The sequence below is a fragment of the Nycticebus coucang genome, chromosome 21 (assembly GCF_027406575.1).
Source record: "Nycticebus coucang isolate mNycCou1 chromosome 21, mNycCou1.pri, whole genome shotgun sequence".
Taxonomy (NCBI): domain Eukaryota; kingdom Metazoa; phylum Chordata; class Mammalia; order Primates; family Lorisidae; genus Nycticebus; species Nycticebus coucang.
The window spans coordinates 48,956,407-48,976,103 of NC_069800.1; the positions used below are offsets into that span (position 1 = coordinate 48,956,407).

Below are 19,697 nucleotides of genomic sequence, written 5' to 3' on the forward strand. Positions count from 1 at the left end.
TGATCTGTACCAGATCTAAAATGTAAATCTCCTTTAAAACATCGGGCTCCCTTGTATGGCTCCCGTGGCCCTAGGATTAAAATCTAAACTCCTTAACCTGACAAATAAGCTTCCCCTCATCCCAGGCCCCACTGGCCATCTCAGTCCCATCTCTCTCCCTGTCCCCTCCCATAATTTGTGTATCAAACTATTTTGGTTCCCCTAACTCAACCCACTGTGTGCACTTCCAGGCCGGGTGCCCCTCTGCCTGGGATACCCTTCTCTCATTTGTGTTTTCCTGTTTCTCAAGCTTTAGGTTTAGGCTTTATGTCTTCTAGAAAGCTGCTGGCTGGCCATGTACCTACAGGCTGTGCTGATGCCTCCCATGACCAAGAACTTCCATAGCTCCGTTGTGGCTTTTGTCAAGATATTGAAATGATGAGTTTCTACACCTGTCTCTACAAATAGGGTCTAAGTTCCCCAGAAGCAAAGGCTCTGTCTGTCTCCTCTCCTCAGTTCTTAGAAACTTGTACCATGCTTGTCCCAGGGAAAGTACTCACATAACTCATTGTCAAAATCCTGAAGGGCTCAGTCCTTTCTCCGTGCCTTTGTCTGTGCTCATTTGCTTGTGACCTCATCCACTCTTGTGGCTTTAATATACTCTATATGCCAACAACTCCCACGGTTTTCTCTTTAGTCCAGGCTTCTTTCTCAAATTCCAACTCCCAACTCCCTACATCTCGAGGCCCTGAGATGTCTAACAGGTACTCGGAGTTGAACTTCTGATTGCTCTGATTCTACCTGAGGCTTCCCCAGCTCTGTTGATGGCGACTCCATCCCCACAATGGCCCAGCTAACAGCCTCGAGTCACCCTTAGTTTCCCTCTTCCTCTCACATGCCAGGTGTCAGAAAATCCTCCTGGCTCTATCTTTGAAATAGATTCAGAATCCAACCACTTGTCACCACACACCCTCCACTGTCTCCCCCGGGTCACTGCAGTGGCCTATTGCGTCCGCCCTTGCCTCCCTTTGCCCCCTTCTCGACACAGTAGCTAGAATGAGTCATAAGGCAGATCATCAGCACCATCTTCTCAAAACTCTGTGGTGACTTTCCATTTCAGGGTAAAGCCAAAGTCCTTACAGCAGCTTATAACTTACCAGGGGGCCACGTCCCTGTTTATTCCCAGGTGGAATCTCCGTGGACATTCATCCCTTGCCCACTCTCCTCTGCCACACTGGCCACCTGGCTCCTGCGTGCAAGGCCAGGGATATGACTCCCTCGATCTGGACTCTCTTCCTTCAGCTATCTTCCACCATGCCTGTGTTCAAATTTCATCTTCTCATTAAGGATTGCCATTTTACCCTACTTAATATGGGAAGCTTTCCCATGTCACGTCCCTTCCTTGTTCTACTTTCTTTTTCTATCATACTTGCAGTAGCTTGTATATCCAAAGATTATATTTTCCAATATTCCTTGTCCTGTGTGCTCTTCTAGAATCCGGCGGCTGCCCCTCCTCCTCCTCAAAATGTGGAATCTAATTCTCCTTCCCTAGAATGTGGGAAGATTCTACGTGCTTATAACTGGCACGTTACAGAACGTGCAGGAACCGTGGGATGCGGTCTCCAAGTGTAGGTTACGAAGGATGCACTTTTCACCTTGTCAGCTGGGAGGCTCACTTTTGGAGCTCTGAGCCACCATGTAAAAAGTTGAAATATCCAAAGGCTACCATGCAGTAAAGAAGCCTAGGCCACTGCCGAGGCCATGTGTAGGTGCCCCCGTGGACAATGCCAGCTAAGAGATGGGATGTCATCTCTGAATCATCTCTGAAGCCAGATGACAGCCTTTATCAATCACTAGACACAGGAGTGAAGATGATTTCAGCCCAGCCGTGGGGCTTTCCCAGTCAGGGCTCTGGACACCATGGAGGAGACACAGACTGTTGCTGTTGTGCCTTCTGGAATTCCTGACCCATAGAATCAGGGAGGGCAAGAAACTGGCTGTTTTATGTTGTTAAGATGTGGGGTAGTTTGTAAAACAGCAAGTGGTATTTTCTGTTACCTTAGATAGGGTGTCCCAAAAGTCATTTCTAAAGTCACCATACAGAGGAGGAAAATGGGAAATTGTAGCTAAATGTACCTTTATTTACAAAGTATTCATTACAAAATTTTATAAAAATATTTTAAAAATATTCTCTACATGTTGGCCACCTCTTTGTAAAATCTGCTAATGGATATTTTGTAAATAAAGGTACATTTAGCCACAATTTGCCATTTTCCCTCTGTGTGGCGACTTTAGGGACACTGTGTGTAATTTGCTTGTTTTTAAGCCTATGTTTATTTCTTCTTTCCTCTGCTAGAATACAAGCTTCACGAGGGCGCGGATCTTTGTTTTGTCTACTGTTATATCCCAAATACCTGGAATAGTCCTTGGCAATAGTAAATACTCCATCAATATTTACCAAACAAACTTTAAGGGATTGAATTTTAGAAGACAGCGTGCTCTAGCTGGGTGTTCCCTCAGATGTCAACTTGTCAAACTCACTCATGTGCATATAGAAACTGAGCAGGACAGGGAAGTGACAGGCAGCAAGCAGCACGGAGCAGGCTGGACCAAGAGGAAGACCGGTCCTGTGTCTCCAACAGGACATGGAATCTTCAAGCAGACCCTTGTGACTCTTAAGCTTGAAATGAAAATTCTAGACATCACAGGAGCCCTGGCGATCAAAGTAATATCCAGTTCTAATCTAGGAAAATGGATCAGCACATTGTAGAAAGAGTTTCATTAAGAAACATTTCCAATTAACCCTCAGTTAATCAAAAAATGATGTTAACTGGAAGCCAAGCTTTCCAGATTGCTGATTAATATAATCTGAACTAATTGAGGGCCCAGTTAACCTACTTCGGAGACATTTCTGGTTGAGGTTCAAATGATGGTTAAAAAAAGGATTGTTTGGCAGATCGAGCGGCCGAGGCAAGATGGGTCAAAGTCAGAGTGGTGGCCATGGTCCTGGAGGTGGCAAGAAGGATGACAAGGATAAGAAAAAGAAATACGAACCTCCTGTACCAACCAGAGTGGGGAAAAAGAAGAAGAAAACAAAGGGACCAGATGCAGCCAGTAAACTACCACTGGTGACACCTCACACTCAGTGCCGATTAAAATTGTTGAAGTTAGAGAGAATTAAAGACTATCTTCTCATGGAGGAGGAATTCATTAGAAATCAGGAACAAATGAAACCATTGGAAGAAAAGCAAGAGGAGGAAAGATCAAAAGTGGATGATCTGAGGGGGACCCCAATGTCAGTAGGAACCTTGGAAGAGATCATTGATGACAATCATGCCATTGTGTCTACATCTGTGGGCTCAGAACACTATGTCAGCATCCTTTCATTTGTTGACTAGGATCTGCTGGAACCAGGCTGTTCAGTCCTGCTCAACCACAAGGTGCATGCTGTGATAGGGGTGCTGATGGATGACACAGATCCCCTGGTCACAGTGATGAAGGTGGAAAAGGCACCCCAAGAGACCTATGCTGATATTGGGGGCTTGGACAACCAAATCCAGGAAATTAAGGAATCTGTGGAGCTTCCTCTCACCCATCCTGAATATTATGAAGAGATGGGTATAAAGCACCCTAAAGGGGTAATTCTCTATGGTCCACCTGGCACAGGTAAAACCTTGTTAGCCAAAGCAGTAGCAAACCAAACCTCGGCCACTTTCTTGAGAGTGGTTGGCTCTGAACTCATTCAGAAGTACCTAGGTGATGGGCCCAAACTTGTTCGGGAATTGTTTCGAGTTGCTGAAGAACATGCACCTTCCATCGTGTTTATTGATGAAATTGATGCCATTGGGACAAAAAGATATGACTCAAATTCTGGTGGTGAGAGAGAAATTCAGCGAACAATGTTGGAACTGTTGAACCAGTTGGATGGATTTGATTCAAGGGGAGATGTGAAAGTTATTATGGCTACAAACCGAATAGAAACTTTGGATCCAGCCCTTATCAGACCAGGCCGTATTGACAGGAAGATCGAGTTTCCCCTGCCTGACGAAAAGACTAAGAAGCGCATCTTTCAGATTCACACAAGCAGGATGACCCTGGCTGATGATGTAACTCTGGATGACTTGATCATGGCTAAAGATGACCTCTCTGGTGCTGACATTAAGGCAATTTGTACAGAAGCTGGTTTGATGGCTTTAAGAGAACGTAGAATGAAAGTAACAAATGAAGACTTCAAAAAATCTAAAGAAAATGTTCTGTATAAAAAACAAGAAGGCACCCCTGAGGAGCTTTATCTCTAGTGAACCACAGCTGCTATCAGGAAAATGGGAGTTTACCTGACCCCAGAGGGATGAGGTTGGAGAAGCTGCCTAGAGTTGTACGTTTTCCACTTGACTGATATTAGCAAACATCCTTTGTATCTTTTGGAATATGATGTATAAGCTGCCCCTTGGGTGGCCTTCATCTGCTGGTCAGTGTGCAGCACTCTGCTTCCCAATAAAGCGGGCTCTTGTCACAGACAAAAAAAAAAAAAAGGATTGTTTGCTCATTTACAAAGCAGTTCATTTCCATGCCAGAAAGTTTGGAGAACGCAAGAGAAGTACCAAGAATAAATTTTGAAAAAGCAGCTCACCACGCAGGGATGAAGGCACTTAAAAGAAACATCAGTCTGCCTCTGGAAGGAAATGCACCAAAGTAGTCAAATCCATTTGTATTTCTGTCTTTGAGCTTTAGATTGCAAGTTGTTAGAACATGCGGTTCCCAGCCTGTGGCTGCTTGTCTTCCTTACTGATAAGCCACGGATCTCCCTTAATGCTGTTTGAAATGTTTAAGCACATTTTTTTATGACTAATGACTTACTAAATCATCACGATATTAAATACGCCTTTACAAACAACATACCCTACCTGACATTTGCTCAACAACACACACGGATTTGTATACACATGCCTAAGCGTGCTCACTCTGTGTCGTGCTGGGACCATTCAGCCCCCTCGGAAATAAACCCAGGGATGGGAGGGGATGACATCTTCTTCAGCTCCAAGTTCAATGTTCTCCTAAAATCTGTAGACTGAGTATATGAAAACGATATTTTACTTAGACCATCTTTGAAACTAACTGCTAGTCCTCCCAAGCTGGTAATCACACCTGTTGACACAAACATTTTTGTTCTCCTAAATATGTCAGGCTCCTTGTCACCAGGTTTGATACTCTCATAAAGTTTTAGGACCAGACAGATCCTTTGAAATCACCTTATCCAAGTCTTCATTCAACCAAGAAGGAATTAAAAAACTCAGACAGCAAAACAATTCTCTAAGACCATCACAGTTCACTCTGTCGGAATCTCGCTGTCTGGACCCCTTGGCGTAGCACAGTTTAATGACCTCACTTGCTGTCTGAAATAGTGCTTTGTAAGCTCTTTCTCAGAATACCGTTGGAGGGATAAACTTAGTCTGCATTACCAAGAATTCCAAATGCATGGAGTCTGAGCCAATGAGTTTTCGCTGCACAGAGTAAAAATGAATCAAGCGTATCTGGGACACACGCTGCACGGGAAGGGAAAAAACAGAGCCAGCTACAAAAAATGAATGCGTGTAACTCAGAGGGTGCCACACAGAGGATGCTCAAAAGATGGTTTGGGAAGGAAGGAGGAGAGGGCAAGGAAAAGTGACCACAGGAGAAGAAAAACACAATTAAATTCAAGAAGGGGGAAAGGGAAGAAAGGCGATAGGGAATTCGGTAAGCTCTCAGCTATCAGGTATAGCACAGGGGCACATAACACAGAAGGATTCAGCTACAACTCTGACTTTTCCTAACCCCTGGATACAATGTAACCTCCCTGTATGTATCCTTGTATTAATCCAAAATAAAAAAAGTGTTGATCAACTAGTAAAAAAAAAAAGTAAAAAAAAGTCTTTCTCTGTTATTCCCCAAACCTCAGTAATAGCTATTAGCTGCAAATCCTCTGAGCTAGAGATGCTTTGGGAGGAAGGAAAGGGATGCTGGTTTTGGAAGCTGGATCCCACCCCCATCAGGGAGCTGCAGGAGGTGAGCTGCTCTTTGATTCAGGAAACTATCTTTCTGGGTTTTCTTTCTATTTCATTTTTGCTTTTAGTTTGTCAAAGGGGAGGCCTTCTGGGTTTGAAACAAAAGGAGCCAGACAGAGAAAGTTAAATTGAGCTGCACAATAAAGTAAGGGGAATGTGGGGTCCTTTCTCTGGAGCTGGGGCTGAGGGGTAGCCCTTGGGGGAGGGAGTTTTGAGGACACTAAAAAAAAGCTTTGGGATTGGGTAGAGAGCTGTCAGACCAGCACCTCCAGAAGGGCTTTGCAGCAAGGTGGATGGTTAAGAAACTCAGAAGGATCTTGGTGTCCTCTTGAGGTGCTTCCTGTCCTTTGCCACAATCCTTCTCTGTCATTCCCCAAACCTCAGTGACAGCCATTACCTGCAAATCCTTTGAGTTAGAGATGCTTTGGGGAGGAAGGAAAGGGATGCCCAGGGCAGGGGGGAGGAGAAGTTTCAGAGAGAGGGGACAGCAGTCACCAGAGATGGCGATGAGGCATTGCCATGTGGGGGAAGAATAATGCAGATGCACGAATGTGGGGCAGGGGGTGCCTGGGAGCCAGCAGGCGTGAGGGGAGTCACTGGCAGGGGTGCTACGCTGGCTTTTCTACAGCTTGTGGGATGGGGACTTGGGCCATTCCATCTTCATGTGGAAGGAAGATGTGATTCCAAAGGGTAGAGCTTTTGGAGATAACTGGGTTATGAAATGGGGGAGGGCTGGCAAGGGAGGGGAGGAGAGAAGGCATTAGATCTTCCTGGGTGGTGCTTCTAAAATTTAATGTGTATGCAAATCATTTGAGGTTCTGATTCAGCAGGGCTGAGAGAGGCCTGGGATGCTACATTTCCAACGTGTTCCCAGGTGACGTCCTTGGGGGTGGTAGCGGGACGTACCTCTACTAGCAAGGCTGAGCACCCACATACACCTCTCAACCCATCAGGAGGTCTCCCACTTTCACCTCATATTCCTCCTTGAACCCGTAGCCCTGGCCTCTCTTCATCTGGGTGATGTGCTGCAGCAGGTCGGCCACCCGGATGGCGGGCTGGAACTGGTCCCGGGGGTAGCTCAGCTCCACAGGGTCACAGGTCCGGTAGGGGTGAGTCTGGATTGTGAGGGTGGGCTGGGATAGCTCCCCGTGGCTGCCATCTGCTTCAAAGAGAAAGAGGCAGAAGAGACTGTCACCAATGGGCTTGCCCTGTGTCCTCTCTGCCTCCCCAGCATGGCCTGCGCAGGGCACAAGGGACTCCCCTGGAACTCAGCTGATCAAGAAACCTTAGAGAGACACACTGTTTCCCCAGCACAGCTATGTTGGTTGATTTAAATATTAAAACAACAAGCAATTGTGGACACAATAACCCTTGTTTTGTTTCAATTACAAGGGGGTAGGTTGGTAAAGACAAAGTTCCAGGTCGGTTGTCATCCCCTGCCTGTCTGCCCTTCCTCCAGGCCTGGCAGGGCAGTCTGGGCTATCCTGGCCATTCCAGAGCCAACGAGAAGCCAGACAGGCTGGGTGCTAGGAGCACCCTTCTGTTTAGGAGGTTGGTGGCTGGAAACAGTCCTTGATGTCCGTCTGCAGGTAAGGAGAGCCTCAGGTGCCTGGTGGTCAAAACTGTGCACCTGCTTTCAGTCTGTTTCCCTGCATCCCCCGACCTGGTCTTTACTCATTTGTTTCCCTTGGGGCGTGCAATCAGGGGAGCCTGGAGCCAGTGTCAGGGCACCCTACTGACTGAGTGACTTTGTCACTTTTTCCAGCTATGGGCTCTGCAAGAGTGACCATCTTCTTCCCCTTGTACACATCCCCATCACTTAACACCATTGATCCAAGAATGTCTTTGAACCCAGGCTAGTGGAGAAGTCTGAACTTCATCCTTCCATCCTGCAGCTATACCCTCCAGGCCTGGATCCTACACCTCATCTTCACAAAATCTCTCCTTGATTATAAGAGCCATATGCTCCCATAGTAAGAACCTTTATACCCAACAAGTTCCTTTGCCTGCTTCTGTTAGCTTGGCCACCTGGAAACTGATACCTACTCAGATTTCACTTGATCTTAGCCAAAAGGCCGAGAAGTGATACCTACTCAGATTGGGTTTGAATTCCTTGCTCCCCTTGGACCAGTAAAATCAATTTTTTGTTCACCACCACCTCCCTGCCAGGCACACACTGTTAGTCATTCAGGGATAGTTTATCTTTCCCACAACCACAAGGTTTGATCTCTCCAACCTCTTCCCAAAGACACAAACCGTCTACACCCCAGACCATCCTGTTTGATGCATGCACAGGCAAGAACTGCCAGATTTGGCAGTTGATACTTCTTACCCAGATGTTTTCAGATACTAGAACAATGCAGACCCCACCAGGCCTATGCCACCCTCATGCCCTGGGAAGCTTGGCATATATTCCTGATTTTTTGGCAACACATCTTTTCAAAAATCCATGTTCCTTTCAGGGTATTTGCCTCTCTCATCACAACAATCCATCAGACATAGATTCTGTGTGTGAACTCATGCTGTGCTCCTCTGTGACAGCATCAGCAAGCCTGTTCCTGGATGGGAAGGGACAGTGGCAGGAGACACCTGGCCCGCATGCTTTCCAGGTGAGCAACTTGCCCTTGATTCTGTTCTCATTTCAGCACTGAAAGTCCAACGGCCTGGCAAGCCCCCACTTCATGGGGGGAAAACAGGGATGGTTGGTCATTTACACATTTACCTATGTCTGCTGACAGAGTGGGGGATGCTGTTCTCATTTTCTTTCTTTCTTTTTTTATTTTTGAGACAGTCTCACTTTGTCACCCTGGGTAGAATGCTGTGGTGTCATAGCTCACAGCAACCTCAAACTCTGGGCTCAAGGGATCCTCGTGTCTCAGCCTCCTGAATAGCTGGGACTACAGGCATGTGCCAACACACCTGGCTAGTTTTTTCTGTTTTTAATAGAGACAGGGTCTCACTTTTGCTCAGGTTGGTCTCCAACTCCTGAGCTCAAATGATCTACCCGCCTCGGCCTCCCAGAGTGCTAGGATTATAGTTCTTTTTCTATTCCTTCACCTGCCCCCACTGTTAGTTTCTCCTCCTTCGGACTGGTCTGAACTTCAGACATGGATCGGGTCACCCCTAATGGGTGGGCGGGGCCGTTGTATGTCTAACACTTTCTGATTCAGTGTGGTAGGTACATGTCACCAAGGCAGAGCCCATCCATTTGAGACCAGCCTAGTCCCCTCTGGATTGCCAACAGAAAGATCTTGAAGATACTGATTTGTGTAGAAGGGAGGAGGGCCTAGATAAGATGTTCCCAAAATCTGCCTGACTGCACATAAGGAAAACAATGCTCACTTTGTCTCCTGAGATTTCGAATAATAGGCAGACGCGTCTTCATTGGCATTGTATGAATGTATCACCTGGCAAATATGGGGGCTGCCTCCCTTCTCCTCACCGCCTGTGGTCATGAGGTGGAGGACTTTAGGAGAACCCACTCTGTATTAGGGACTCTGGGAGGCAGTGACAAGGCAGAGAAAAATACAGATTACACTCTTAAGGCCTGGCAGTCTAGCAGAGAAAACAGTCAAGAAGAACCACCTGAAGCAAAAGAACAGAGCCTAGGATGTGAAGGTGCATTTAGGCAACAGTGAGATGTTGGTGTGGACTAAATGCTGTGGGTGGAGACGTCAGGGGCAGCGCTGTCAGAGATAAAGTGAGGCAGACCCAGAAAGGCAGTGAATGTGCAAGGCCCTGGAGGCCAGTGTGAAGGTGTTGAAGGGGTTTAAGAAGAATCCCTTTCTTTAAAGATTTATACTGTTTCTTGTAGGTGTCTCTGATGTCATGGATAGGAGGCACCTTTCCAGGGACTCTTCCTCCCATGATGTCATAGTGGGGCTGGGACAGAGAGGACAGGGCCATTTGAGTGTGAATCTCCAGATGCCACACTTCATGACTCCCAGGAGAGGGTGAGCTAGCATCAGTGTCCGGAGCCCTACAAGTGTTTCCCCCATAAATCACCATCATGTGTTGAGACAGATGTCTTCACAGACCAAGAGTGTCTCCCAAAGGCCCCGGGGGCACGGGCAACATGGGAGACTGGCTGTCGGCAAAGGCAGGCTTCCCAGGGATGGCACCTGGCGATTTTTGTGAGATGCCAAATGTTTCTAAAACCAAACAGCTATCAATATGGATGTTTCCCTAAACACATTGCTAGACAGACTGTAAACTTGGTGTCAGCAAAACCAACACTGGAATGGAAAAGCAAAGCTCTCGGAGTTTAACAACTTCGTGCTGCTGTAACATTTGTACTAATGTCAACGCCAGTGCTAATGATCCCACGAAGACTCAGAACCGAGGGATTTTCAAGGTTTATTAATTCAACTAGTTGGACTCCCCTTTCCAATGTATCTCACCTCACCTATCCCCTTATTAACCTCCGATAATGCAGAAGTGATGCCTTTCATCACACCCCATTTCACCAGACGCACTATACTTAATTTTCCGTCATTAGGTTTAATGAAAACCCAATTTCACAACTCACTTCTCTCAGGAACCTACAAGTAATGCTAGATTTTTATCAGCTCCAATTAAAAAACGTTATGATGTTCCTATTCGAGAGGGAGCCTTAAAACTAATGTGCGATTCTGCTGCTAATTCAACAAGGGCGCTGGAATTCACATGCTGCTCATAAAATGTAACTTGCACCAGCTGGCCTGGGGACAGAACATTTGTCTTTTTTTTTTTGTTTCCTCCTCCCCAGGCCTTTCATTTTCCTGCCATTTCAACTTCTCGTTCATGGGTCTTGTGTGTTTATTTATCACGTAATAATATTTTGAATTTCTTTCACAGTTTTTATATAGCTGTTGCCTAAGACTGTGAATTCCCTTCCAATAACTCCCTGTCACTGCCTGCGAGGGGCTTGTGGGTTGGGTAGAAGGATTTTGGTAACATGTGCAAGACTTTAGACCACCACTGTCCCCTCTGATTTCCTCTTTGCTGTCTGTCTGCCAACTTCTCTTCTTCTTTGGAAAAATGGCATCTCTCTCTCCACCCTCCCATGCCTCCCACTACCAGCCACATAGATCTCTCTCTAGCTTGAGCCACATATTTTCAATCATTTGCTAGGAATTGCCACTCCAACCGGTTAAACTAGATTTACTGAGTACTTATATTGTGCAAAGCTGTGTTAGAGACCATGTACTTGGAGGAGGTGGGAGGGAGGTGTGTTCAGGAAATAAGTGCACCACAGCCCTGGAGGGAGGAGATAAAAAAAGATAGGATGTGCAGGAACATGTTTGACCAGGGTAGGAAGGGGCAGGCCCTGAGGAGACAGGAGGCAGATGTGTCACAGAGTTAGGCACCGTGGAAGCCTTCTCCAGACTGCAGGCGTTCACACCTCTGTGGCTCTTACCTGGGTATGTGCCACCTGGACCAGTGCTGTGCCTTAGCATTTTCTGCACAGATGCAACATTTCTACATAGGGGCTCTGCAATTTGGGAGCCACTAATCACATGTGGCTACTTCACATCTACAAGGTGGCTAATGAGACTCAATTTTAAATTTCGCTTGATTTTAATTAATTTAAATTGAAATATGTGGCTTATGACTATTGTCTTCGGTCGTGCAGATATAGAGAAAGAAAGAGAGGAAGGGAGAGAGGTCTGGAGTCTCGCAGTGGGCAAAGAGGTCCAGAGCAGTGCTGGCCAGTGGAAGTCACTGCAAGTCACACATGGAACTTAAAGTGTTCTTGGGGCGGCATCAAATAGGGGAAAGAGAACATGTGAAATTAATTTCAATAATATTTTTATTGGCTGGATGCTGTGGCTCACACCTGTAATCCTAGCACTCTGGAAGGACAAGGCAAGTGGATCGCCTGAACTTAGGAGTTCAGGACCAGCCTGAATAAGAGCAAGATGCCATCTCTACTAAAAATATAATAACCAGCAGAGTGTTGTGGCAGCTGCTTATAGTCCCAGCTACTCAGGAGGCTGAGGCAAGAGGATCACTTAAGCCCAAAAGTTTGAAGTTGCTGTGAGCTATGACTTCACAGCACTCTACACAGGGTGACGGAGTGAGACTCTGTCTCAAAAAAAATATGTATATATTTAACCTAATAGATCCTAAATAATATTTCAACATAGAACCAATATAAAAACTATTAATGCTATATTTTGCATTCTTTATTCATCCAAAGGCTTTGAAATCCAATGCATGTTTTACCCTCAAAGGGTGTTTCCATTCAGACTAGCCAGATGTCCAGTATTTAACAGACACTGGTGACTAGTGGCTATTGTATTGGACAATGCAGGTGTGCTGTCTTGAGCTTGATAAAGCTCTAAAGAGAGCTAATTCAGAGCTTGAGTGCATGCTAAAGAAAAAACATCCATCTGGTGTAAGACATCCCCGGCCTAGCACTATCCAACAGAACTTGATGCAATGGTGTAAATGTTCTATGTTTGCACCACTCGGTAGGCTCCACTTCCCACCTGTGGCTATGGAACACTGGAGATGTGCCTTGTGGGTCTGAGGAAATGAATTTTACTTTAATGAGGCCAGTGGCTCCTGCTTTGAACAGTGCAGATCTGCACAGTTATACCTCCCAAGCTTTTCTTTAGGTCAACTTTTAGCTCTTTTTTTGTTTTTTTTAAACTTTGCTTCAATGATAGTGAAACATAAAATCATGGGTGTGATGTGCTAGTTTTGTTTCTGTGCTCATGAAAATGTTTACATCACGATTGAAGAAACGCTCTGTCCATGTCCCACGAGAGGGACACAGTAGGCATCCCAAGAAATGCTCTGTGATCTTGGCCAAGGGACACATCCTTCTGAGCCTCAGTTTCTTCATGTGTGGTACAGAGAAAACAAGCATGAGAGCATTCAAGGAGACGGTGGGTGCTGAGTGCTCAGGAATGTCTGGTATCCAGCAAGCGGCAGCAAAACAATAGCTGTTCTGATGCTTCTGTACAAGATGTCCTGCTGGGCGCGTGAGAACGCACAAACTGGAGACGGTATCTAGGGAGTCTAACTTTAGGGCTTCCCTTGTTGTTCCTCATCTCCTCTCTATTTTCCTTCATGACACACTGCACAGCCATCTATTTACTCCGTCCCTGCACCAGGTCCCCCTGACAGGACTGTTCCATCAGTTTCCTAATGGCCCTTTCTGCTTTCACAGTTCTCTTTACACAGCTTTGATCAAGTCATTTTTCTTAGCAGAAGTCTTCATGGCGTGAAGGCAAAATTTCTTAACTAGCCAACCAGATTCCTATAGTTTCTGGAACTACTATCAATCTCTTATTTTTTCTATCATGATTCCTCCCAAATCCGTGTGCCCTTTAGGGCAGGAGAGCATGAAGAATGGGTGGCTAAATATTTAGACACTGCTTACTGGGAGGGAGAGTCTGGGGGAGCAGAGAAGGTTTGAAGTGGGGAGGAGGCTGGATCACCTGCCCAGTTGGGATGTGATTAGAACAAATAGTGGTGGGGAGGGGGCTTGTGCAAACAGCAGGCATTGGAGTCAAATACAGAATCTGAAGACAAAACTTGGACTGAGGCATGAACTTCACAGCTTTCTAGCTATAGGGCCTCAAAAAATTTACAGTTGATCCTTGAACAATGCAGGGGTCAGGGGCACTGACCCCTCTGTGCAATAGAAATCCATGCATACAACTTAACTACAAATAACTTACTGTTGACCTTGCTAATAACATAAACAGTCAATTAGCATTTACTTCGTAGGTTCTAGGTATTATATACTGTCTTCTCTGGTAAGCCAATGGAAAAAAATGTTATTAAGGAAATCATAAGCAGGAGAAAATATATAGAGTGCCCAAAATGTATACACATTTTTAGAAAGGAAAAAAATTTAATTGTAATACTCAAGTCACATTTGACTTCTGGAATTACAAGAGGTGCCCAAATGTGACTTGTATTCAACTTTTGTTATTGGTGTATATTATTACAATTTTAATTCACTGCTCATTAAGTGGAAGTGGGTCATCATGGAGGTTCATCCCCACTGCACACTGAGTAGGTTGAAGGGGAGACGGGCTGGTCTGGCTGTCTTGAGGGTGGCAGAGGCAGAATAAAGCATGCAAGTGGAATGCCACAGTTCAAATCCATATTGTCCAGAGGTCAATTGTACTTTGAACCTAAGATTTTTATTTGTGATTGGGGACAGTGATGGTGATGATCATGATTGATTGCCACCTCTGTCATCATCATCTAAGAAGATTATCGCAAGGGTTAAATGGGATGCCATTGGAAAAAGTCTCAAGGTGGCATCTGCCTCACAGTCAATGCTGTATCTATCTTCCCCCACCAAATGCCAACAAAGCCTTAAGATAATAAACTCATAACAGCATTGATATCTAAGTCTCTCACCCAACTTAGTACCAGAATTTGAGGGAGATATCTATTGATTATAGTGGCATAACACTTAACTTGTTTTTTAAATACTTCATTTTCTCAAAATTTTGCAAACATCTCTGAAATTGTACAAGGTCATCTTTCAACTGATTCAACATGGCAAGTTTTCCCTCCAGAGTTGGACGTGATTACAATTTCTTTGATGAAGCATGAGATGAACATGTTGGCTTGTGCTTGAGAGTCATGTTAGAAGATAAATACGTTCTGTATTTCTGAACCTAGAGTTATGCTAGCACAAGTGTGTGAGACTTGTGACCCCTGAGGAATCGTAGAATCTCATCCGACATCTTGTGTCCACTTGAGGATATAATCTCATTCAATGTAATGGCAGATGGATTTACCTTCTCTGTCTTTCTTATGCCTGACCAAATGCCTAGGATTGAACTTGTAAAACTGATAGTGAGTAGAATTCTGCTCCACTGTGCCATTTTCTATGGAGAGCAGCAATGGACATACTTGTACAATCTGCAATTAACATGGCAGACTTTAGTACTTGAAGTAAAGCGCACCCACAGGCCCGAAGGATAGAAAAGAAGTGCTTCATCTTTTCCCATTTTCTCTCCTGGGATCAGAGAATCACAGACTCTAGCAACCAAATAGGGCTTCTCCAAGCCCTTTCTCCTCCCCTCTCTCCTTCATTGGGGTCTTTCTCATGCCAAACACCAGAGAAGATAGCTTTGTATCCCAGATCCAGATTCATCATTGAGAAACAATTATGATGGGAACAGCCGTGGGGAAAGGGTTCCTGGATTTATTTACTCTTTCTGATAAAGAAATCAACCCTCCCTTTTGTGGGGAGAGCATGAATTCTTTTTCCTACTCTACTCACCCCAGATGGAAGGTAGTGTTAGCTATTCTACCCAGGGATGGGGGCTGCAAAACATCTGTTACTCCTATTGCTTAAGCCACAAGAAAAGGATGTCGGTATTAATATGTTGGATGGTGAGGACCACAGTGAGAACCCACCTGTCCTATTTATTGGGAAACATTAGGCCTGGAGTGGCCAATTTTTCTTTAAATTTAAATAAAAAGAAATGAAGCAATGTGGAGTCTTAGAAAAAAATATCAGCCATGTTTACAGTAAGGAAAATGATGGTCTGGATGCTGAGAAAGATTATTTTCAAAAGAAAAATAAATCAGTGTTGACTGTGTACCCAAGAGCCAACTCTACCTCCTTCCTGTCTGACCGAGTCCCCAAACGAGTTCGTGCTTATAGATTCCCATGTGACTCAGGGAAGAATGACCCTGGTCCCAGACCTGTCGGCAAACTCTGACTTCTGTGAGCCAAGCAGGGTGTTCCAATCCTCTTTGCCAGTTTTTACCCCCAAACATTTAATGATATGAGTGAGAAATTCTATTCGGGTACTTCTAGGAAGTTTTATCTCCAAGAAGGATAATTCAGTGGCCCCTTTCTGCCACTGGGTGTCACTACACCTGGGTGTGACGCCTGGAGCTGCTAAACAGTCTTGCATTAGTGGGGGGAACCAGGCTGGGAGCAATATCAATGTGAGGTGGCAAAGCGGAGCGCTTCAAAGAACTTTGGTCCTTCATGACACTCATGGGCATCTTATTCAACCAAATCTAATATTTGACTTCCTGTTCTATGAAATAATATTTCAATTTGTTATTTCAGCCCATTTTATTTAGGGGTTTCTCTGGTATCTTAAGCTACCCAACAGAAAATAGAAATATATTTTAGATATATTGTAGAATTTTGTTGAAAACAAAATTCAAGAAAATACAGAAGAATAAAGTGAATGATGAGCTATTAACACAACAGATTTTTGCAAAAGTAGATCAAGAAGTGGCCAGAAAAAAATTCACTGGGTGAGACAAGATCGTAAAGAAACCAAAATGCAATAGAAGAATTAAAGTGGGCTCTGAGATCTGGAGTGAAAATAAATGGGTAGAAATTTATAAAAAAAAAAATAATTTGAGAAACTCGCAGATGAAAAGTCAAGGGAAGGAGAATAATAAGATGAATAGTTCTTTTGTATCTGCTCATGTGTGTTCATGTGTGAAGACAACAAAAATACGTTTTAGAGAAAAGAAAACAGACATACAAAAGACAGATAATTGCTGATCCTGAAGAAGAGAGAAGAGCAAATGAGCAGAAGCACTCATAAAGCATGTAATGCAGAAACATCACTTTGGCAGAAGAAAAACCTAAACCTTCAAATGTAAAGAGTTCTCTAACTCTCTCTCTAACTTAAAAATAGAACCTACAGTCCGATGTAATGTTAAAATATTATTGATGTAGAAACACTCATAAGCTGGAAAAATGTCTCTTGATATAGGAAATAAAAACAATGTTAGCCTTATTGTTTTCTTGCCCTCCAAATTTAAAAGCCAGAAAGCAATAGAACAAAATTTTTGAGGACGAAACAGTATGATCCCCCAAATAGTACACTAAATAATTGTTTTTCGTTTGTGGGGTTACAGAAGGATGTTTTCTGATACAAAAAGATGCATAAGTTATGTTGGCTATGATTCTTTTCCCCAGGGTTGGGAAGGTGAGGAAGCTCATCAAATTTGTCATTCCAGAAATAAGAAAAACCAACCACAAGAATGGAAGCCATGCTGGCGGTGTCTGTGGCTCAGTGAGTAGGGCGCCGGCCCCATATACCAGAGGTGGCGGGTTCAAACCCAGCCCTGGCCAAAAACAACAAAAAGAAAAAAAAAAAAAAGAATAGAAGCCTTACTATAAAGGAACTAATTTGTTAAACACCCCAATCAGTTAAACATAGGTATGATTATCAAAATCATGATAAGCATAAGCCAAAACAGAATGAACTATAAGAAAGAATTCCTAAAAATAAATTAAGTAAAAAAAAATCTAATATAAATATTCTTGAGTAAAAAGCTGTATCACTGAAAACCAAGAAGTAGGTTACTAAGGAATCACCAGAAATACTTATATTTTATTCTACTAGAGATAAAAGTATTATCTTCTTTACCTTGCAGAATGGACAGTCAATAGATACCATTTTAATATTGATGCTGTTAGTTAAAGAACACAATTTAAAGAATTTTAATCAAATAGGTGCACACCGTTTAAGTGTGCGTATGCATAAGTTAAATATGCATTCATGGGGAGGGGAGCCAGGAGTTAAATGTATGAATGTAGAATAAAAGGGTGTATAACATTCCAATGATTAGAGGTAAAAAGCAAAACAAAGAAAATCTTGACCTCCAGCACACATAAATTTGAGGTTTGCATTTAGACTACCTGTATGTAACTGAAACCCGTGTAATACCACCGAAAATCTTACTGTCTTGACAAACAAATGAGCAACCATTCTGTAGAGGCGTTTTCACAATCTAAGTCACCTTAATTCCCACAGAACAAAAGCACCTCCACTAAAGATGAACTCACAGTAGAAAAATAAAATATAAATTATGACAAGGCACCTGAGAAGGCTGATCTCCATGAAGGTCAGCCTGCAGGACATGGGCATAAACAGATTTTGTATGTTTTGTGTTTGCCTGGACGGAGCTGAAACACATTCTTCTTAGTAAAGTATGGCAAGAATGGAAAAACATGTATCCAATGTGTTCAATACTAACATGAAACCAATATATGAACAACTACACGCCCACAGGAAGGAAAAATACAAGTATATTCTAATGAGGGGGAGAAGGGAAGAGGGGGGTGACTGGTAAGTTCTCACCTAAGATGCACAATGTGAGGGTGGTCAGCACACCCCCTGGGTCAAGGGCTCAACCACAACTTGAACTGTACCTTAGAAATGAAACCAATGTGACCTAAACATTTGTACCCTCATATTAATCTGAAACAAATGAAAAAAAAAAAAGAACTGAAAATCATAAGACAATAGGATAAAGTTAATACATTTAGATTGATTAAAGAAAAACATGAAGGAGAATGAATCACAGCAATAATAAAGCCCACGATGGAAAACAGGACAGGTGGGTTTGAAAAATAGAAATCCAGCTTCTCGAGATGAGAAAACCTGGGTCACTGAAAGTAGAAAGAAAATAAATAAATATATAAGAACAGGAGCTAATGGAACATAAGTTAAAGATACAACAGAGAAGATGAAAAAAGGCAAAGACTGGTCTTTGAAAACACTAATAAATTAGACAAACATCTGCCAAAATGAAAAAAAAGATTAAGGAAAAAAGACACAAATAAACCATGGATTGCTAGAGATTAATAGAACATTTTTATCATAAGCTTGGACTAGAGAGTTATGCATCTCCAGAGAAACCATCTCTAGAGTCTGATGAACGTGGCCAGAGTCAGATGGTACATGCCAGCCCTCACAAGACTCTATCTTTTTGAAAAAGAGTCTTATTTTGAGATAAGTGTAAATTCCTATGCAGTTGTCAGAGATAACCTGGAGGGTCCCTTCTACTCTTCACCCACTGTTGCCCAATGTTGACATTTACAAAACTGTGATACAACATCATCAGAAAATGGACGTTGGTACATTTTACTGATCTTGCTCAGATTTCACTAGTTGTCCATGCACCAGGTGTGTTAAGTTTTACGTAATTTTATCACACGAAGATCCATGTCACCTCCCACCACAGTCAAGATGCAGAAAAAACTCAATCCTCGAGTCTCTTTCTTGTCTCTACACTGAGGATTGTTAAATATGGACAATTGTTACTGGACCCTGAGTGGCTATAGCAATAATGAAAAGAATTATCTCTTAATAAAATATCAAGCTCTGCCCAGGGACTCACAAAGTGGGGTCCCATTTTTCCTGATGCTCCCCTAACCCCGGTGTTGCAGGACCACCCCATGTCACGGCCTGTGCCCTGCTCAGTTGTAGAGGTGCCATTCATGTGATGGCCCTGCTCTGGTGACCCACAAATGCCATCAGTCTTGCTAAAGGACCAGTGGTTGTTATTTTCATTTTGAGTAAAGCAAGTAGAAAGGTTCACCCAGATAGTCTAGAAGGGAAGGAATAAGCAAATTATTAGTCTGTGGACCCAGTGCCCTGAGGGCTGAGGCAGAGCTAGGAAAGGAGACTTCTGTGGCAGGGGTGTCCAACCCCAAGCTTTGGTTAGGGTTTGCATGTTTAATGTGTACCCAAGGTAACTCTTATTCTTCCAATTAGCAGTAGAGAAGAAAACAGGCTGGACACCTCTGCAGAGTATCTTCCGTGTGCTGGGAGTGAACTGGGTCCCCACGGGGTTTTGTGAATTACACCTGCGTTGTGCACGGTGTCCTGGCAAGCATGTGTGTCTTCCCTCACCTCTGCCCCACTCAGATCTAAATGACTTTTAATC

General features: G+C 43.8%; 1 protein-coding gene and 1 pseudogene across 8 annotated transcripts in view; one reads left to right on the forward strand and one right to left on the reverse strand.

Moving 5' to 3' along the window:
* Positions 1–19,697, reverse strand: part of PTPRT (protein tyrosine phosphatase receptor type T) — a 1,115,914-nt gene that overhangs the window by 79,349 nt on the left and 1,016,868 nt on the right. For 5 of the 7 annotated variants that reach the window (XM_053574016.1, XM_053574013.1, XM_053574014.1 and 2 more), the window contains one exon: positions 6,995–7,185. In XM_053574016.1, the coding sequence (XP_053429991.1) occupies positions 6,995–7,185 (191 nt within the window). The remainder of the gene's footprint in view (positions 1–6,994; positions 7,186–19,697) is intronic. The other 2 variants (XM_053574015.1, XM_053574012.1) reach the window with 1 other exon arrangement.
* LOC128573664 (26S proteasome regulatory subunit 4-like) lies at positions 2,937–4,505 on the forward strand (annotated as a pseudogene). The gene has a single exon (XR_008376506.1). The product of XR_008376506.1 is annotated as a 26S proteasome regulatory subunit 4-like (transcript).